The 22,825-nt window shown below is 42.5% G+C and overlaps 1 protein-coding gene across 2 annotated transcripts in view; it reads right to left on the bottom strand.

Moving 5' to 3' along the window:
• The window catches only part of PITPNM3 (PITPNM family member 3), a 1,929,018-nt gene that overhangs the window by 236,252 nt on the left and 1,669,941 nt on the right, over positions 1 to 22,825 (bottom strand). For both annotated transcript variants that reach the window (XM_069226994.1, XM_069226995.1), the window contains exon 11: positions 4,165 to 4,362. In XM_069226994.1, coding sequence (XP_069083095.1) covers positions 4,165 to 4,362 — 198 coding nt within the window. The remainder of the gene's footprint in view (positions 1 to 4,164; positions 4,363 to 22,825) is intronic.

The following is a 22,825-nucleotide window of genomic DNA, read 5'->3' as shown; positions in this document are numbered from 1 at the left end:
TATTTGGTAAATATGAAAGGATAAATGTATTATGCATTGTGTTTTTCCTTTTAGGTACCAACTGCTATTTTGATAGGATCCTAGCTAGAAGTTTTCCAAATTTGTGTTGACTAAATTCGTTTTGCATGAAGTCCCACATGCCAATGCTAATTAGAGGTTAGTCGAGGTATTCATTTAATGTACCATGAAGAATTGAAATCTTGTTATGCTGACCGAATGTACGCAATTAGTCAAATACAGTTAGTCACATTGGTGATTTGCATTGCTATAACAGAGTGTATCATTATTCAGATTTTGCGTAGATTGCGTTTCTTCCGCCGTTATGGACAGCTAGTAATGTTCATATACATATATCAATTGGTTTTGAGACACATATATATCGTGCTAGCTTTGTTAATATAGGGAAATAAAATTCACTAACTTTTAATAAACTGGTGTGGTTATTCATGACTGAAAGGTCATGGTGCGCCGAAATACCAACTGTTATTGATTTCTGATGTGTTGTAGTGATTTATTAATTGAGTACTGATTAACGACTACGACAGTTATTGACTATCGATGTGAGTGACTCGACTATTGAGGATGAGGAGAGCCCGACTCGGTTAAAAGATTCACCGACCTCCAACGTGTCCAGGTACAGGTAATTTATAAGGGCTGGACGCGTTATCACATCCTATCCCCTCATGAGTATCCATTACAATGAAACGTGTGCTGGAAGCAACTCCCAAGAGGGACAGTTATCCCCTTGTGCATAAAACAACAGGCAACCCCTGCTAGATATAGGTAGCCCAGTTATTGAGAGCTATCTTAGATTACACTCGTGTAATAAGAAATCTGTGCAGCTATATACTTCTTACCTTCCTTTCGCTTCCTCAGCATGCTAGAAATACATTTATTTCCTAACTTCCAGTTCGAAGGGGACTCTGCTGTAGAGGCGAGGGCTCGAATGAAAGAGACTTGTTGATTGGGCCTGACTGGAAATATGTTTGATTCATGAAGGGCAGGAATGTATGGTGCCGTGTGATTCGCTCATATTTCTGGCCAGGTATCTAAGTACCAAGGATAACAAAACACTTGTAGAGTCTTATTATGCACACGTTTTACTCTGTGTGAGAAAGGTATCCTCCCCCGTTTCTAACGCTTTACCCAAACACATTGCTGAACATATTTGCTTTACAAAGACCTCTATATCCAAGCGTACAACACAGTTTTTACTTTCTAGCACAGATTACAATTACATGTGCTACACTAGATGAGAGGCTACGTCCAGAGGTGTATCGGCCATCTGATTAGACTGGCAAGATTTACTTTAGATAAAATACCACATTGATAAGGCGTGTTTTATAAAACAAAATACAGGGCATAATAATATGAATTACTATTAAGACTAGACGTAAAGATCCCGGTCATTACAAATGGTGAGGTTTGGAGCATAAGGGGTGAAACACGCTGTAAAGAGTGACAACACAGCCACAACGCATAAAGACCAATGTAGAATGTAGAACAAGTAAAGAAGTAGGTATGGACTAACTAGGGGATAGGTTGAGTAGTTTCCTAGCAGCAATATGTTGGATAAGTTTCAATGAACCTAAGAGAACTTTCGGGAGACCTAGGTATAAGATGTCATGGTGCTCCAGGCAAGAAGTGATTGTCGCCTGAAAACAGCAGCTTTTTATTATTTCACTTGAAGAAGATAAACCGCTTTATGTAGAAGTCTTCTGCAGTAGAAGCCGGAGAAACAAAATATATTAATATGATCTAAAAAGCAGAAACTGATATCAAAAACGAATTGGAGATTTCTCGGTCACGTCACTAGGTGGCATGGCAAATTTAGATGGCCACCAACTAGGGGTGACATGCAAATACAGAGTTTGCTTGCCAGGAGACCCAGACCATCATTGAAAGAGACAATTATCTGAGTGTTACTGACCTAAGACATTCTGAAACAAAAGGAATGAGTAAGATCAATAAGAGGAGGTATAGATTAAAAACAGGGTTCTTGAAGAACTCCACACCTAGTAAGAGGAAGAGCTGACCGTAAAGGAGGAAAATGAGCTGCTTGGTTTCTCTTCTGAAGAAATGATGATAGCCAGCTTCCAGTGTTATTTTTATTAGACTGCCCCCTTGATGCATGATAGCATGCAAGGCTTACAAAGTAGACACTAGTGCATGCTCTATGAAGGGCCCTAATCCCTAGCTTGGTGACTAGCTAAGATATTATGTGGTTCCACAAAATCAAAACTTTGGGCTAGATGTACTACCATTAGGAAATCGGTATTCCTAATGTATGAGCAATTTCTAGTGGTTCTCACATAGACCTACCTCATGCTTAATAATGCGGTAGGTCGCAATTTGCAACCTTTTAGGAATCTCAGCATTTTTTTTCTTTTAAATGCAGCCCATTTTCCTCAAATAAAAACAGGATGTGTTTAAAAAGAAAAAAAATAAACTTTTCAGTTTCACTTTTTATGGGTAGGGAGTGGCCTGTGGGACCACTGACTGTTCTTAAAAAATATCATTATTTACATTCTCAAAGGGGAATGGCTTCCCCTTTGTGAATGGGTTACCACCAGTTTGAAACTGGTGGTAATGAAATACTGTTTTGCGACCAGAATTTGGTCGCAAAACAGTAATACATACCATACTGATTCGATATTTATGCCCTAAACACGCCCCTTCCAAATACTGAATAGCAAAAGCAAAATATGATTCAGTAACAAGTTACTGATTCACATTTTGCCTTTTGTATACTAGAAAAAGCATTTTTCTAGACGTAAACAGCCCAATGTGCCGCTTGTGACCGGAAAAATGCTTTGTAGCTCTTGCCCTTTGTCCCTTATTGCCTTTTTCACTCCATTTTTTCAGGAAAACGAGAAGAGAAATGGGTCTGAAATTGCTGAGTGTCGAGTGGGCAGTTGAGTATTTCTTATTAAACAGCAGAGCCACATGTGCCCCTTTCTGTGCCAGAGAAACAATAGCTAAGTAGAGTGATAAAATGCATAACAAGGTGATGAGTGGGCCAATAGTGTCCAGAGTACTGTGTACAATATGGGATGGGTAAGGAACAAGGGGACTTGGAGGGGCAGATTTAGGGCCTCATTTCGAGTTTGGTTGACCGCCAGTCTCGCAGGGATGAGACTGCAGTCAACCCAGCAGCCTCACCACCTGCCGTATTATGATGTTACTGCTGGGTTGACCAGAGGGAACATGGTATTAAGACATTCCCGTCTGTCAGCCCAGCAGGAACAGTGCTACGGAGTGGGTCTTGGCTCCCTTGAGGGAACAGAGACAAATACCATAGCACTACAGCACCCTTGGAATGGACACTGTCTGCACATGTCTGCAATGCGCACAACAGTGTCGAAATGGGGGCCCCTGTGGCCCTCAGCATAACCATTCCACCAGCCTTTCCATGACAGTTGAACCGCTATGGGAAGGCTGGGGGAAAAGAGACTCATGCTCAGCATGGTGGTGCTGAACTCACTAGTCTGACGGCTGTCAGCCCGTCGGGAACCATGCTCCTGGTGGGGACGGTGGTCACCTGGTGGTCAGACCACCTGGAGTTCAGCGGTCCAACTGCCACCACGGCATTGGCAGTCCTCGAACCACCAATGTCATAATGAGGCCCTTAGTTTTTATTGCTAAAGACACAGTAATATCAAGTGTTAGAAATTCGAAGATAGGGACATACTGGAGGGAAATTATTGTTAAAAGTATGTGAAGTTTTCTCAACTTTCTCAACAAAAAACGATAGTGAATTACATAGATAATTTGGCAAATTGACGGAAAAGCTTAACTTGGGGGGGGGGTCAAATACAACTCCAAACATTTACATTGTATGACGGACTACATTGACAATTTTAAAACTGTAGCACAGGCTACAGGCAAATATTTACTTGGCATAGTACATTCACAAAATTAAAACCACAACATTACACAGACACCATTCACAAGATCTTCACTGCCTCTCAGTCACCGCATTTATGCTGTCTCACTGATAATTTTTACAAGATTTATACTATGAAAGAAGACTACATTCAAATCAATCATTTAAAGTCCATCCGACTACATTGATGTACAAAGACCTCATTAACAACATTTGGATCCCAACACCAAATACAGTCAAAATATTTGCATTGATATCAGCACGTCCACGGTTCTTACTGTTGTTGAGATTGGACGAGGGCAGGCTCTCTGACGACCCAGATATTTCACTGTTCATGCTCACTAGGCTTGGTCGCCGGACCTTCTTCTGCGATTGTGTTGATAATGCACTTGGAGAAAGGGGGTTGTCCATGGATGTAGTAGTGTTAGAATTAATGTTCTCAAAAAAGAGTGCACTGTTGCTGTGGATAGTTTCAGCTGAGGAGAGAAACAAAAGGCTCACTGACAATGCACAATGAATATTGATCTAATAATCATATTGTGTGTGTTGAGGTATGAGTTGACACTGTACATTCAAGGTAGATTTTTAACCCGTAATTGGGTGAACTGCATAGCTTGCACAGGTATTTCTGTGATTTTGAACCATCATTTTCAATGACATTTGGTAAACTGTTGTAAAATATTTTATTTCACCCATCAGACCCCCATGCATATGTGATTTTTGCATACAAGATGTTGTTTTACTGCTCCCTTGCTTAAGTGCTGCCTACAACACTGTAGACCATTTCCTGTTTGGTAACTGGTACGAATGCCACCCAAAACACAGTTGAATGGTTCAAAGAGTTTCTAGAAAATAGATATACAGAAATCAAGTAGGTCCTTTGGTTTTACCTCTCTTGCATAATTTACACCATGTCTCATTTTGTCTTTACTGGAACCATTTGACATCAGTGTACAACCAGTTGGCAATCAGATTTTTCCCAGACCGGGTAAGATGCAATCACCAGCTCAATGGTAGGAAGTTTAAACTCATTTTGCCTCTTCACAAAGACAATTTGGAGTACGTAATTTATTATTTCTGCACTACTCTTTTACACCTTTGTAAATTAGCCCCAAAACATCTAAATCTGAATTCCATGGGAATATTCCGGGAATACCCATCTACAATTAGTAGAAATATAAAGGACGTGCCATCTTTACACTTACACTCATAGGGAGTTGAATATTTCAGGGCTGATTCACAAAGGCATGCAGGAGTAAGTAAAGGTGCACTCTTGTTGTATTGCTTCCCCTAATAATGCTTTTGTGAATTGGCCCCATAATGTTTAGCTGTAAACATGAAGGGCTGCTTAGACATCTCGGTCCGTCTCATTTGTTCATCCATGCCTACAGCATGTTGAGAAGGTTGAATATGCAGGCGCTATTCCAGATTCTAAAGTGTTTTTGCCCCACCAAGTATCTTTTATATTCCTGAGGAGGGGCCTGTTTTGCCTTTGTTATCTTATTGCTACTGTGAAGTTTTTTTTTGAGTTTTCAAGTGCCACAGAAACCCCCTTGAATTATTGCAGCATACTATTTCCAGGATGTAATGCTTCCTAAATGCATAAACTACAACGTATAGAAAATGCTGCAGTCTACTTGGGTGTGAACATGATCATTTATTCAGGCTAGAAAGTCATATCACTGTCTGCCAGGTAAAGAGCTTTTCAAGCTTAAGCTTCCTTGTCATACAGTCGTACACATCTGCTATTTCTAGGCAATGTAAATGCCAGATGTTACTATTGTTCAGTCTATCTTACTCAGGTTTCCAACCTTAGGAGGATGAAAGGCTCAATCTTTCTTGCTGCAATGTTGCTGACTTTGTGGACTCGGATCACTGCATTTGGCAGCAGCAAGCACCTAACTCACTGAAACATCCTGTTGGCATGCATCAGACTGGCTACACTTATAAAACAGTCCCTTATTATCTATCCAGGTCACATGGTAATGTGTTGATGTTCCCCAAATTGTTTTTTGTTTCAGAATGTGAATCAAAGCTAGTGAGCAAAGAAGTTGGGGCCAAATCTTTTACTGGTCCCAAAGGACCCATTGAGCCGTTTGCAACCGGTAAAAGGCTTTTTGCCATGTACCATCCAACCTGTTACTGACTCGTAAAATGTACCATCCCAGTTTTGCAAGTCGGTAGCCTCATAAAATAGGGATTGCGACTCGCTATTAGGAAGGGGCGTGCCAAGGGCATCTCTTCCAAATAGCGACTTGCCAGACTATGTATGATTGTTTTGCAACTGGGAACGCGGTCACAAAACAATCGCAGTTACCACCAACTTCAAGTTGGTGGTAACCCATTCGCAAACGGGAAGGGGTCCCCAAGGAACCCCTTCCCCTTTGCAAATGGGGGTGCAAACATTTTTCAGGAGCAGGCAGTACCTACTCTTAAAAAATGAAAAGAAAACGTCAATTTTCTTTTTGTAATGCAGCCCGTTTTCCTTTAAGGAAAACGGGCTGCATTACAAAAAAAATGCTTTACTTGAAAAGCTATCACATATATGGTGGTCTTCTGACCCCTGCTGGCCACCATCCCTGTGATTGTAGCCATTCACAATGGGTCACAAATTGCGACCTGCCTCATGAATATTGATGAGGCAGGTACAAGTGCGACCCACAGCAAATCGGGAACAGTGTTAAACACACTGTAATACATTGCAGCTCATGATTTCCTAATTGCGAATTGCAAAAATTTGCTATTAGGATATCGCAAAGAACTTTTTGATACATCTGGCCCTTTTCTAACAAACCTCAAGTGGTAGCTGTGCTATTCCCATGGAGGGCTGAATAATGTGATTTTAATAAAAAATAGTCAGTTATAAATTCAGTCAGCACTGCTGAAAATGTTAGTGCAAAATCACTATAGGCTCTGGTGCAGTGTTTGTAATCTGTAATTGTTTGTGCAATGGAAGTAATCCAGCACTCTATTTTCATTTGGCACAATCAGCACCAGAGGGAGAAAGAATGTGTCTTTCTTCACACCTTCAAGTTCTTTCCTACACTGTGAGCCCTTCTGTAGGCATACTTGTTTTGACATATGAAATTACATATGAATTGCAGCAAAATGAAATCATTATTTCAAAAGCCTTCTGCAAGGCTGTCACAATAGATAAAGCATTCCAAATAGTTTTTCATCAGGCAAATAGCGGCAATCCTCTGCCAGTTTCGGTCTGGTACTGTTGGAGGAGTATCTGCAATCTAAAAAAGCAAAGACCCAACTCAACAGCACTAAGAAACAGCAAATAAAGAAGGCAGAGTCTTGGGAGTGCGGCTGGAGCAGAACCATTGCTCTCAACCCTCGCTTCCATCACTGGGCACTTTCCTGCATGAGGCAGTGTGGAATAGGTCTCCTCCTCTTACCCTGGTAAGAGAAGAACTACTACTAGTGGGTGAAATGAGCGGGACTACATATGCCACTGTTTGGATGGGTGAACTATGCTAGCTAACGGAACATGTACATGCGTGAAGCTGGTGGTGGCGGGAGGTGGCTGACTGCTTCCCCCGTCGCTGAAGGTCTGTACGCATTTGTTCGGTTTACCACATGATCTCAAAAGGCCAGTTAAAGGGGTGCATAAGGACCAGTTGCAAGTGTCCGAAGGTTGGACGAAGCTCTTTGAAGAACAGCTACTTGTGTCAAAGGGTTCCTAAGGGGTGGCTGGGAGAGTTTAAGGACTGGTTGGGGTTGACTTAATTCATGTTGGTGGTATCTAAGGGCATGCCAAGGGTCTGAGGGGTATGTTTCGGGTGTGTAACTAACAGCTTCGGGTGTCTGAGAGCATGGTGAAGGGCTCTGAGAATGTACATGGTCTCAGATGGTTGACTAAGTGTGTGTAAGAGTATGTCAGGGTTGCATAACGTGGGTCATTTTCCCTCATACTGCAAGACTCTGAAAGCCCCAGGTCTGTAAATAATTTCAAAACTCAGAAGGGCAACAAGAGAACGAACAAACCTTGGTCAAGCCCATAGGATTGGAATTGGTTGCAAGCCAAGAGGTTTTGCCAATGACGATATTTGCTAATGTTTTGTACAACTTTTTTACAATAACATTTTAAGAAGGGACCCTGTGCTTGCATACACTGTGCCTGCTTTCACAGTGCGACTGGTGCGATCGTACTGGGTGCTAAGGTCGAGGGAGCGCCATGTGAATGACAGTCTGACTAGCGATAAGAGCAGCCTGGAGAGATCTTTGTGTGAGCTGCATTTTTCAGGGGATAATAACAACGACATGTTAACTCTGGTGATTAATGCACTTGATGGAGAGATCTATGATTTGTCTAGTAATTGTGTAGGATCATGTTAAAGTGGCATAGAGGGTTAATGTTCCTGTTGCATAGTACAACATGTAGCATGCTTATCACAGATTGCTGTTTTTTGTACATAGCTCAGTGGGTTACTACTTTTGTCATCACAAAGATCATTCTTGTACCACCCTTCTAATATAGCACAGTGGGTATGAACCAGCGTCAAATTGTTGCATGGAAACTGCAATACATATGTTTAGAAAATATTTTGCTTTTTTCTCAATCTTTCATCATTCTAAGGTTGTTAAAAGGATTCCTTTGCATAGTAATACATTTTATTAGTATAAACAACCTCAACCACTGTGCTACGTTTTATATCCTGAGACTATGGTACAGATTTACTAATATTTTGCACCAGATGTGCATCACAAAAGTGACACAAACTTGATGCACAGTGCTGTTTGGGATTCACCTCCAGCGCAAATCCTGATTTGTATTGGTAAGTAGCAATAAAGTAACATGAATTAACACTATGCTCTACCTTCGCACTACCTTGTATCAAGATCACTTACCATGGGTGGTACATGGACGTCGCCTAGCAACCACCCATGGATTTTGATGCTTATCCCTATCGACTATCATTGGTAGAAAGTGTGCTTGGTGCAAGGAAGCTTAAGGAAACGTAGCACTAGGGGAAGAGCAACAGTACAATATCTCAGTAGGGATGACGCTGTTGTGGTCTTTCCTTTCCACACAGTGCAGCAACTTTGTTTACTGTGATGTGTTGCATGACAACTTAGTAATTGTGCCCCCTTGTTTCTCCAAATGTAGCGCTCTTAACATATAAGACCTACTAGAATGGATGACATGTGACCCCCTAGACCTTGTGGTCCTCATTGTCTTATGTAATATTTCCTGTATATTGATTTTCACATTCATTCATAGTCTCTGTAAAATATGTGTGCGCCACAAATGTTTAAGGCAGCCCTATTTATACACATGCGCACAAACAGGCGCTTGTCTTTTAAAAGTTAGGTAATCAAGTTGTAAAACAGCAATAAAAGATGTCTACCTACGTGTGCACATGAACATTTTTGTAAATCAAGTTTAACAAATTATTAAAACTGTGGGCAATGTTCGCACACATGGCATGTGAGGGGGGCCATTTTGGAATGGGTAAAAATCATATGTCACAGGCACCGAGAGGGATTACCCTCTCCATGGGTGACAACTTTGTCGTTGAGCAGAACGCCGGCACTCACAGAAAAGAGAATTAATGGCTCCAGTAGACTGATTGGTGAGGTAAAATATAAGTGACAACTGAATAGACCAATGTACAAACATGGCATTCTGAAAACCCCTGTTGGTTACTATTTTTTTAGTAATTACCAAAAACAAAGGGTCTTGGCTAGCGCAGACCTATAAATAAAACTTCACTTTTTACATTCCTTCGCCTGGACTGATTAGGAATGTCTGGTAGATGAAAAATATGTTGCATACATTTTATCTATGACCTTGGCTCAGCTGAAGGCTCAACTTTTTTGTACAATATCTGGAAGCACCCCAACAACTCCTTACAGGTTTATTTGTGATTTTCCATCGCTTACACATTTCTCTAAGTATCTTTGAGAATTATACCATATTGTATTTCCTTTTACAATAGATGAATGTTTCAATAAAGCCACAGTGAGTGTATCTACAAATCACTTTTGTGTTTAAACTTGGACTTTTTAAAGCAATATTAAATGTCTCCAGAACACACCTCTACTTCAGATTTTTACACTCCAATTGCATGTCATTGCTTTAATTGCCTTTTCTGATATTCATGCCAATGTAGGTGGAACACCAACAAACAATGCTCTCAATATTTTCAGGCATGGCTAGAATAGTTCCTTCCCTAAGCCTAGGTGAAATAATGGCGATAAAGGCGTTGTCAGGGTAAATAACATCTAAAATAGATGACCTCTGCATGTCCTGTTTGTCTGTCTTTTACTGTGCCACTACAATTACTCTCTGTGTGCATGTATTGGGTCAAGCAAGTTATTTATGAAATAGAATCCAAAACCAACTAGTAACAAATAAGCAATTTGAGAAACTGTACTTCCTCCAAAAGAACCAGAACTTTTTTTCTAGTTTTCTCCCATTTTCACCCAAAAACCCAAGCCCTCATCTAAATTGGTATATATTCAATATAGTTAAAATATAAGGTTAATATAGTAAAAATGCATAACCTTCTGTAACTTAGCCATTACATTCTACCATCTTTTTTGACCGATGCTATGGTGCTTTGTAAATACATTTGACTTAACATTTACTGATTACGCCCATCAAGCACCTGGCCCACCCACATGCTCATCAGCGCCAAGTGGGTTTATAAAACCAATACACCTCTCTCGCAGTTCTTGCAACACCATTTTAATAGACTCCAGTGGTAGTGAAAAAATTAGCATAAATCTTATTTGTGCTTGTATGGATGTACTTCCGCAATTAAGATATGAATGCAGCTGTAGCCATGGGGGAGATATTTTGTGGGTTCTTGGCTCAAATGATAACTATGATTTCCCCACAAAATCTTTTTAAGAACTTACAATATAGTGAGGCTTTAAAGAACACAACATATTTGATGGCATTATTTTAAAGTTTTGTAGTGAAGCCATTTTAGTTGTGTTTTTGGGCACATCATTTTAGCAAATAGGCCTACTGCTTGTGCCCTTTAGCCTAGTTACATTTCATTTTATTCTTTTAGAAACAATCACATTTGTGGTGTTTTATTTTCCTCTATCTTGCTGTTCTTTGACCTAGGAATGCATTTACATTTCTTAGCACAACATTTTTTCACTCTGTGCTTTGTTCAAGGCTGCAACAACCTAGGGTTGCCGGCACAAAGTGGTACAACGCGTCTCTAACATTTCACAGAAACATACATATTTTTTCATGGGGACACTTTTCTCAGAACACTAGCTGTTTTATTATAAAACATCTCTTTGGCCCCTGTATGTTAGAGGAAGATTCCAGCCAGATGACTGTCACTGCATGCTGTTTGACTTCACTACAGCTGCTTGCTGAGACTGCCGGTACCCTGGCCTATATGGGGAAGATGTCTCAATAGACAACAGGCTTCTTCACTACTGCCATACTCAGGTTTGGGGGATGATGTCTTCCTGGGGGTCCTGAACGACGGGTTAGGGTTTATGCTGCTGTGCTCTAACTTAGAACATTAGAGGTGTAGGTAGGAATCACACATCTTGCATAGTGACAGCGTGGTGGGACGTTTCTTGTGTTTCACATTTCCTATAACGATTCTGTTTTCAGTATGTTTTATCATCCTAACTACTGCAGTCCATGTCTTTTTATCTAGAACACAGCTGATTAAATAAAACCTATTGAACCATTTTCTGCTTTTGTTTGTCTTTGCATGTGTGAGACAAATGTAACTGGGAGAAAAGGAAAAGATCTGATGAGGTCACAATGTCATGTGCCCGGCTGCCACAAATCACCCCTGCTCTTGGGCACAGGTGACTCGCAGCTAGCTCGGCGGAAACAGATTAGGCCGACAGTTGTCACATGGTGTGGAATCGAACTCAGTTCCCCACAGTTCAGGTGATGCTACCACCCAAATCCAGCAGCCTCATTGGTACAATGAGAGCCAATGCTACAGTATTCGTCCTTGACCGGGGTATCTGATAAATAGTTGTAAATGATATTAAAGGCACAGAGAGAAGAAACACTGGACATTTTTCAGAAAACGTATGTCAAATGGTGTTTTGAAAGTGCTTGTGTACAATTAAATTGATGAAAACTGAAGAGATTATTAATTCAATTACACATGGGATTATGTATTCTCCAGCGGGTCACCTTTGGAGAAACGTATGTCAAATCTTACTCAGATGCGCAATGCTCATTCAAAATGGAAAGTGGCTTCAAAAAAACTTGCTAGTGCCTAGCAAACTATCTGTACCTTGCTACATCACGATCTTAAAGGGAACACAAAATGACAGGTAAATTACCACAAAATTCTTTCATTTGGCCTCAAATATGTATTGACTCTAATAGCTCAATTTCGACATTGATAAATTACCACTTCCTTTGCCTTTGTTCAGCATGCAAGCCAAAATTGAAGACGTGCACTGGGCTGTAAAGTAAACTTAAAAAATGTTCAGATTATATAAGAAACTGCTCCCTGTCGTAAGCAACACCACATCATGGGTAAATCAAACTATAAACAATCCAAACTGAAATTCCAACTTCACTAAATAAATGACCAGAGCAAAAACACAATGAGCCAAACTTGACCAAAGTTTGACAAGAGAGGCCACGTGGGTTTGACACACAGGCTCCAAGGTATACAGCATAACCTCGTCAAAATAGATGGAAAAATAGATGCTCTATCAATAAGGATGAATCAGATGCCAGAGATACACGATTAGCCTAAAGAAAGGCTGGATACTGCAGAGACATGTAATTCAAACATGGAAGATGAAACAGCAAAAACAAAAAAAACATATGTATAAATCCTGGAGACTGTGATGTCAAAAATGTAGATCTCGAGACTAGGTTGCGTAGGAACAAACCTTGCTTTCTGAGGGTCGCTGAATCTAGCAACACAGGAAAAATTTAAGCATTTGTTGAGGACTTATTATGTCACTTATTTGAAAGTTCGATATTATCTATCTTGTGAAAAATTATCTGCCATGTTTCTGATCATTAGCACCTAAACCGCACCCAGAAACACCTGCAGGACCAATAACAGAAGGAATATTGAATTACTCAGTACTTAAAACAAGAGAACTGAAACATAAAGGTGCTGCCATATCAATATTTCTCGACTTCACAATTAGTCAAGAATCCAGGAACCTATTCAACCCAATCAAAATATATATCCAGTTATCCCACAACGCTAGAGGAGTGACCATTACAATAATAAATGGCACTTGTTTCCGACATATGAGGTCCCTCTTAGATCAAGAAGCCTGACTCACAATTGTAGAAGGTTTGCTAGACGGTGAACAAATCACAAAGGTTTACAAACATGCTCCCAACAAAAATCACTCAATATTTTTCCCAAAGTATTAGAAACATATTTAGATAAAAAATATAGTTGCAGCCACTGAATACCTTAAAAATGGTACTGTCTCAATTACAGACCTTTAAAGCTATGATCTGAGTTGAAAACATAGCAGATTAAGAAACTAAACTCAAACCCCTCAATTAGATGCCATGAGTGATGCAACCCCAATACCCAATCATCTAAATGAAACACTGTTGGAATACAGGGTAGAGGCGGAGGGGGAAATAAACTTCTTACATAAATACACCATTGGCAAAAAAATACTTGGAGAAGGAGAAAGACCAAGCAAGACACAGGCAGATGAATCCTGAGAACTAAAGGTGTGAACGAGATAGAGACAATAATGGAAAAGAGCGGCAAACAGGTACAGGTGAGTATGGAAATACCTGCAGCCTTCAACCATACATCAAAGGTTACTATTGCATCTAAACCTCTGCATACATTAATACATCACAATCAAATACTGTTGTGAACCCATAACACTGGCGTGGCTGAACATGAACACAGGGAATGCCTCAAAATCGAAGAACTAGGGGCAGCAGTGAAGAGTCTCAACTGAATTCTATAAAGCATAAATAGATATTCTCACACCACTTCTGTTCATGGTTGAGGAAGACAAACACAATGACATCCTCCCAACAACTGTGAGAGAAGCCACACTATTTATGCTGCCCAAATCTTGAAAAACCACCCAACCAACACGACCACACTTTGGAGATTACACAAGGTTCAGACAGGGGGGCCCTCTATTGACCCTATTGTCCACCCTGTTGGTGGAACCACTGGCAGCAATGCAGCAATAATTCCCATGGACAGAGGCATATACTTTGGAGAGGAAAAGGTACTTCAGTCACTGTATGCTCATGGTGTGATAATATTTGCAAAAAAACAAAGCTAGAAACTAATCCCTTATCATAAGGTCCTTTATTACCCTTCGGGAGCTGTCTGGAATCAATATAAATTGGGGCAAATCAGTACTGCCCCCCGTACGCCTGACAAAGACAAGACAGCACATACATTTCCACTAATATCGGCCAATACTAGGATAAAGCACCTTCGAATTCACAGGTATGAGGATCCCGATGTGGCTATAAGAAGCAATTATAGAGTTCATAAGACAAAGCAACGGGTCTAGTGGATCACTGGGTTATTAAACTACTGTCCATTGGGTGGGAGAATTGTACTTCTGAAGATGGTGCTATTACCCAGACTGCTCTATCTATATGGCAAAATTCCTGACCTGCTCACACAGAGCTTCTTTCAAACACTTAAGACACTAATATGTTTAACGGGCAGGAAAACAACCCCCTCAACAAGTGGGAACGAGCACACAACCATGTAACAAGTGAGAAATGGTGTGCTTGATGCTGAAGCACAACATGCACATTGCAGGTGTCGCTCACCCCCATATCTTCCTGCCTTATTTTGAAGTGAGATGTGATCACCACAGCACCACTGGATAGTCTACTATGGCAGAGCCATAAAGATCCCCCTAGAGACACTAAAGCAATAAAATACACCACGCGGGCCTGGAGGAAAACATACAACTAATGAAATACTTGGGTTCCCAGCTTCTCAACCCACAAGTATACACTTCTTCAAGTAATAGCTCTGAGGTTAAGGAAAAACTAACTAAGCTAGCTATTCAGAAAATGCCCAGGCTTATTTAAGGACACTACATTTATCTCACTGTAAGATATTAAAGGCAGAACCGAGGCCAACCCATTAGAAACTTCAGGCTCAGAATGACAGCAAAATCCGTGTTCCAGAACTATCCTGCAGAACCACGACCAGTGGAGCCCCTCACGTACATCCTCAGCACAAACTTAAAAAAACAAACCGGTTACCCAAAAACATACCTTACACAGGTGGGCATCATGGAGACAGGAAAACAATCCAGAGATGCTCAGGAGGACCTACAAAGACCTCTTACTGACCAGGAATGGTTGTTTTCAAACTAAAGAAATCTCCCTAAAGGGTAGACATCACCTACTCCATCTTAAATGTAGACACAGAGGGGTATATTTAAGAGCTCCTAAGGCCACCTTAGCACCACAATAGCGTAATTTTTTTACGCTAAGGTGACGGTAAAGTGTCTTTTCTGCTGTGCCATATTTACAAAGCGGCACAATGCATGCATTGCGTCACTTTGTACCCCTTGTGCCACATTACGCCTGTGCCAGGAATAATGTGTGCAAGGGGGGTGTTCCGGCACTAGGAGGCCCACAAAAAGGGCGCAGTGAAATTTAAAAGAGCAGGCGTTAAAATGACGCTCCCATAGTAACCTGTGGGCCTCCTTTCACTTAGTTGCACTAGCGTCAACATTTTTGACGCTAGTGCAGCAAAGCGCCACAATAGCGTAAAAAATGTTGGAGCTATTGTGCTAATGTCCACCGTGGTGTGCCGTATTATAAAAATGGCACAACCATGGTGTCGTTAGGTGCTGGTAGGGGGGCACAAAAAAAGTGGCGCATCATAGCTGACAATATATTAAACTCAGCTCCGCGTATACCAAATGGAGCAGAGAGACGATTTGAGGTGTGGTAGGAGAAGGCAGAAGCTGCTGATTTTATATCTTTGGTCATGTCCGATGATACAAGACTTCTCGGTAAGAGTGCTTCAAGAACTATCTAGAACAACAGACACTCCAACTCAAACATCTATCCTGAGAACTCTACTGGGTCACGTAAAAGAAAAAAATCCTCCCACTGGCCATCAACCGGCTATCTTGGCACTGCAATTGGCAAAGAGAAAAGGGGCAATTAGAAGCCGGTCGAGGTATGGCTTTAAGACCTAGGAGACTGCAAAGAGAAATCACAAATCTTTGTTTCTCTGCAGCCACTTGTAGACCGACCCAGGAAATGTGTGAACTGCTAGGAACATATTTATTTGCACAACACTCAGAAATCTCGCTTCATTCTGAGCAAGTGGCCAATGTAACTATAGATTAATAATGTATTGACAGGGTTAAAAGAAGCGGCAGAGGGATCATGGCTAGAAACAGATTGGTAATAACGACGTAAGTTGGTAATATATTTGCTATATAAAAGCCTCAACAAACAACAAAACTACAATTTGGACTGTCTGGTGGGAGTTATGACGCAGAAAAGCGTTGTGATGAAACACTGATGTTGTGATGTACCCTTTCAAACTTCCTCCATCTTTCATTCTGCTGTTTTGTATTTACAATTGTAGTGGTAAATTGAAAAGGCTTCCATTGCATGTACTGAGGACTCTTCCCCCATGCATACTCGGGTCACTTCACATGTGCATTTTGAGTTTTCTCACATGCTCCCTCAGATCTCCCCCTTGCTGTACTCCCACTTCTCTTCTCCCGTGCGCTCTTACCACCAGCAGGTCTCTCCTCCCTCGCACTCTGTCAATCACATACCTGCGTGTGTCCTCCTCCAGGTAGTCTCATTTCTCAAGTTTTATCAGGGCCCATTTCCATGCACTTTGACGTCTCTAATGCATTTCATGTGTGCTTCTAGTTCTACATGAATGCTATGACTTCCACTCCCCTGGACATTCAAGTCTCCTCTGCCATGCAGTTCCCAATCTCTCACATACTATGGCTCATACAGTTCCTGATCCCTCCCACACACTACGTGGTCACCTCAGTTATGGCCTATCACAGAAAAATTCCTCCTTCTTACAGGAGAGCTTGAAGGTCTTTCCCTACAAGGAACTCATAGGTCTACTCTCCCAAACAACCTTTCGTCTCCTTTCCCACTCGTTCTAAGCCCCCCCCATGCACTTGAACGATCACCAGCGTACCTCCTCTCCCATGCATTCCCAGATCTTTGTCGCAATACACTCCAAGGCTTTCCCTCTCATGCACCCAAAGGATCACTCAAATGTCTCCTCTCCCAAGGACTCCCAGGTCTTCTTTACCCCACATTCGAAGGTCTTGCATCCCACATGGCTCAACATTCCAGTACACTCACATGTCTCCTTAATCATACATTCTAGGGCCTCCCACCCCATGTATCCAGAGAATCACTAGCATGTCTTTTCTCCCCTTCCCTCCCAGGTCTCCTTTATCACATGTTCTAGGGCCTCCATTCCCATGCACCCAAAGAATCGCCTCAGCGTTTCCTCTCTCCTACACTCCCAGGTGTTCTGTACTACATGTACGAAGGCCTTCTTATGCGCCCAGAGAGTCACCTAGTTGTCGCTTCTCCTGTACACTCTCAGGTCTCTTTTACCACATACAGTCCTAGTTATTTGTAACCACACGTTCAAAGACCTCTCCTCCCATGAGCCCAAAGGATCACTCAAATATCTACTTTGTTCAGTATTCTCAGGTCTCCATTACCACATGTTCTAAGACCTTCACTCCCAAACATTCAAAGGATAACTTAAATGTCTCCTCTCCTCTGCATTCTCAGATAACCGTTAAGCCACATGCTAAAGCTTCTCCTCCCATGCACCTGAAGGACCACTTAAATCTCCCACACGTAATAAAGTCTCTCACACCAGCTTAAATACCTCCTAGAATGTGTCCTTTCCTAGGCACTCTCATAACCCCTTTATCATATATTCTAATGCTTCCCCTCACTACCACCCGAAGGATGACTTAGATTTCTCACCTCCTCTGTACTCCTAGGTGTTTGTTACCACACAACCTAAGGTCTCCACTCCCTTGCAGCAAAGGATCACTCAAGTCTCTCCTTTACAAAGCACTCCCAGTTCTCCCACACCCAGAGTTTAAGGTATCCGTGCCCACGCACCTAAAGGATCACTTACACATGTCTCTTCTCTTGGAGGATGCCACATCTCATTTACTGCTCGTCCTAGGGCCTCACTCAAATGTCTCCTCTTCCAAGCTCTTGCAGGTCTCCTTTATCACTTGTGAGTCCTGCAGTCCCACACACCCAAATGGTAGGTCATACGTGTTCTCTCCAAAGTACTCTATGGTCTCTGTTACTACACTTCCCAAGACTACCCCTCCCACATAATTGAACGCTCACTTGGACGTATTGACTACTAAGCACTCCATGATCTCCATTACCACGTGTTCTAAGGCTTCTCCTTGCAGGATCACTCAGACGTCTCTTTCTCCAAGCACTGTTAGGTCTCCTTTACCACAAACTACCCTGCACCCACACAAGCTGTTGAAGATCTCCCCTTGAGTACTCTCAGGCCTGCTCAACCACACACTCCCTGGTCTCTGACGCCACAGACTCCCTCCTTAAACCCGACCTGGTAGTCACCGCAGATAGCATGCATCGCCCATGAACTCTATAACGAGGATTTGCAATCTCACTAACAAAGACTCAAGCGGAGTACCCAAGAACTAACAACGCAAATGAAAGGACAAAGTCGGGATTTTGATCATATTTTTTTTTTTTTTTACTATTTTGTTAGATTGTGTGTTACTGGCCCAATCCCTAATGTGAATGATTTGTAAGCCCACAATCAACAGGAGATCTCACAAAATGGCCGCCAAAGCTGAGCTGTGCACCACTCAGGATAGGGACAGTGTGAGATGCAAATGGGAAGAGTCGTCTTTTATTAAACTGAAACCTGATGACCTCACAAGTCTTGCAAGCTCATGAAGTGAAGTGAGAGGTGTCAGGTTGCAATCATCGCTCTGCAGTGAAGAGGTAATTACCGGGCTGCGGATGGCTTCTCTAAATTATAATAATATACTGACCTTAATACCTGATTATATGCTTTTATTCGCCTCCTGGTGAGTGGAAACCTGTATTTTTAAATAAAGGATCCCGTTCATCATAGCATGAACAGGGAAATAATCCCTTTCTTTGTATTATGTGTGTAATCCTATTATTAACAACGTATTACATGTACCTCGTTCTCCATATGGACGTGGCCAGGCAGATTATGTTTAAGAAATGTGTGCATTAAATGACTGAAATGATACCTAATGATTGCTCTCTGAATACTGTGATAGTTAATGCAATCTCTGGAGAGTTTCAGGTGCGATATTATCTCCGACGATTACGGGGCGCACCTCTGTGACTAACGGCACCCTCGATTATGGCATTTTCATAGCTGTACACTTACATTTCTTAAATCCCTTTTTCAAAACATTTTAACTACCTCTCTCTCCCTTAGATTGACCACTTTTCCACTAATCCCCACCCAGCAGAGCAGCATCGGATAAAGAGAGCATCGGGCACTATTACTCCACCATCCAGAGCAAATGGTCTCATGATTTTTTGTTTTTGATACTGTTTATGACATAATGTGTATGTTGCAAAATATATATGGCTTCTCGGTTAATCTTTGTGTTGTTGCCTTCGTCGGTGCAAGAACATGGTCATCAGGGTGATGTTGACATGAAGGATCTTCTAGCTGTGGTGGTTCGAGAGCAGACTGTGCTCACCGCTATCACCAGAAATATAAGGCCACATTTGATTCGAAGGGGGCAAGAATTAAGGTGTCATCAGGTGCCCATAGGAGGTTTATGGCTTTGTATAGGTACCAGAAAGGCCAGACATGCAAGTTATGGAGAAGGTGAGCTTGTATGGATAGAAGTTGTACTGCTGGGTCAGGGGTGGATCTTCCGGGTCAAGTGAGGCAGAGGCAAAAATAAACTCATTGCACATACCTAGCAGCTGCATGGCAAAATCTCTTGTTGCTTCAGCTTTCCAATGCCATGCCAGTTTGCCACCTAGTCTTGCATTTCATATAGTTTGCTTCCTCCTCCTGCTGAATTATAATATTGAAAACACAGGTCGCTGTCCCGGAATGTTAGATGTAGATAGATTTTGGATTTGGACCCGGGTGCCTGAGCACTGTCAGTGACCTGGCCAAAGAAGGCATGAAAGAGGTGAAACTGGATCATAAATTCAAAGCTGTTATGAACAGGAGGCCCCAAAATACCTTTGGCCCAGGGCCCCTGAAATCCTTAAGATGCCCCTGGCTGTGGCATCTGTGCTACCCGACTTCACCTAGTCTTCGCTGTGTGTTCTACTCCTGTGGGTTCTAAAGACACTATTGTATTCGTACTACCTTCTCTCATGTCCTACTTGGCTTTCTGTGGTTCTGGATTCCTCGAAGGACCAGAGTAGAGCCTCCTTTCATCCAGAGAAAAGCAAGCTGCAATTACCAGATTTTTCAACCAGTTTTAAAGGATCGTAACCTTAAGTGACTATGTATGTCGCTTCTCCTCCCAAGATTGTGCTGGTTCTGTGAAGTTCTGAATCGCAGTTGATTCTGTTCTGAGCCAGTGTCTCCAGGTGGCAGCCGCCACAAATCTCAAGGGTGTGGCGGGGGAAATAAAAATAAAAAATAAAAAAAAAGCACCAGTCCTGCAGGCATCTGGGCTCCTCTTCTCGCTCCTGGTGGTGTCCCAGCAGTTCCTGGGACACCATCAGCCCAGGATTTCCATGTAATCCTGGTGATGCTCTCATGCAATGCCTAGCATGAGAGCAGCACCAGAATTGGTCTGAGTGGCTTGGTCTGCCGCTTGACAGTGCATTGGAGACTGTGCTGTTTCTCCAACCCGGCTGTGCAACACAGCTGAGTTAGAGAAACCTAAGTGCCCTCCACTCCTCCTCCCACCTCCCATGGCCCAGGCCATCCCCTCCCTGCACACGCTGGCTGAGCCAGCAGCTGAAAAAGAAAATGATAATAAAATGTTATTTTAATTTTCAGCTGCTGTCTCTTAGCGAGTGGGGCGATGCTCCTTCGTCACTGCGGAGGAGCTGCTGCTGGTGTCTCCAGTATCTCAAACTTTCCCCTATTTTTCCCCAAGTTTCTAATTCCTACGACTGCCAACCAAGTTCCTGGAGGCAAATTTATGAGAGGCTTGCATCACCAAAGCATCACTCTTTTTGGCGCTCCAGCGGTGCAAGCCTCTCAACCATATCTATGAGGTCACACAAAGCCACTTTGCGTGCGTGGCTTTGCATAGGCTCATAAGATTTGGAGTAAGACAAAGCAGCACAAGTCGCTGTGTTGCCTTACTCTGCGTCAGGTAGGCGTTCCACTGGCGGTGCAGTGAGTTTTCCCACACAACACCCATTGGATTTTGACGCTGTCCTAAATTTACTTATCTAGGACAGCGCCAAAACCTCACACATGGAAAGAGGAAAACGTCTCTTTGGGTTGTTTTTGTGCAGGAAGGTGTCCCCTCCTGCACAAAAACAAACATGCATGCAACGTAGGCACCCTTGCCAGGGTCCCTGCCTTGGCGCTAGGCAGCCAATTGTGAGCCAGCGCACATGGAAAGGCCCTTTCACATTGGCGCTGCCCTACGCCAAGTCCCCATAAGTATGGGCCCTGCGGTTGATGTATAACTTTCAGAAACCTATATGCATATTCGATCTCTAATTCCTCTTATACGAAAGTATGAGATACGACTCAGTGTTAGTAGGAGAGACGCACTTTCAGGCCAATGCAGAACAACAATCTGGGAGACCATTACTGTGCCGCCGCGGTTTATTGAGGTGGGTGGGGTACGGTGGTGGTCGTGACATGGGAATAATGCTTGCACTTTGTTCTGTGGAGTCGCCAGCTCTCTCCATTTGCGCCTCTTGAGGAGGGTCCAGCAGGCCGACCGAGGGAGTTCAGGAATGTATGAATGCATCTAGGGCGAATGGCTGCCGGACGGCTGAGGCAGGTGTGACCGGATTTTGTATGACCCGCCAGCACCTAGGTAAGCGGATTCGGTAAGACGGGGAAGGGCGGGAGAGGGGGTCGGTTTTGGGGATTTGTTCTCACAGGCTCAGAATTACGAAACTAAGAAAGGACTTCTGGTGGAAGCCAGGGGCTTCAGTGTCTGCCAGGGAGGCTCCGTATCTCATTTAGTAATAAACAAATCGAACACGCAAGGACGAGAACCAATGAGGAAAATCATGTGATGTAAACAGTGAAACCTTACATCTGCGTGAATCTGAATTCAAGAAAACAGTATGAGGGCCAAGTTTATATTCAGTCGTTCGCCGTTTCTGTCCACGTCTCAGCCCATTCACTTCCCTGTTCATGGCTGACGCGGCAGCTTCCTGCTGTCCAGAAAAGGGAGCATGGGTTTCCCACCCGTCATCCCTGTTCCGGATGAATTGATAACGCAGTTGTGCGCAGCGGCGCCTAATCCGGAGCAGCAGGCCGGAACCGGTGTGGCGGAGGCACGTGGCTCCTCGCGCAGCTGATCCTTTCTGCTCTGTTGCGTTCCAGGACTGATAAAAACACATTTCACTGCAGTGTGAGGCACGTGATAGCACGTGCTTAGAAGAGGGCACGAAAGGACACGCTTTTATAAGCCCTGACAAAGCCAATAGGTCTGTCTTGGCACACTGTTGTGGCTGTATTTATTTTATTTTAATTTCAAGAAAATGCCACAAAAAGAAAATAAGGAAACGAGTTGCTGCGCAAACGTGGTAGCCATACGCTTGTAATACAAATGTTAAATTAAGAAAGGTAACCATTGCATATCATTTTAAGAGGACAGTATGGAGGTATGCCAACAGAATATCTGGACAAAATATTGCCTGACAAAATTGTTGTTCTAAAAATTGATTGCAAAAATATTACTAGATTGAAGTTAATAATACACAATCAAAGAGGCAATATTTATGTAAACAATACTGAGATCACATGATTTTTGTCAAGTGTG

Source organism: Pleurodeles waltl, chromosome 3_2, assembly GCF_031143425.1.
Source record: "Pleurodeles waltl isolate 20211129_DDA chromosome 3_2, aPleWal1.hap1.20221129, whole genome shotgun sequence".
Classification (NCBI taxonomy): Eukaryota; Metazoa; Chordata; class Amphibia; order Caudata; family Salamandridae; genus Pleurodeles; species Pleurodeles waltl.
Note: the sequence above shows the minus strand (reverse complement) of the source record. Positions and strands in the feature narration are given on the sequence as shown.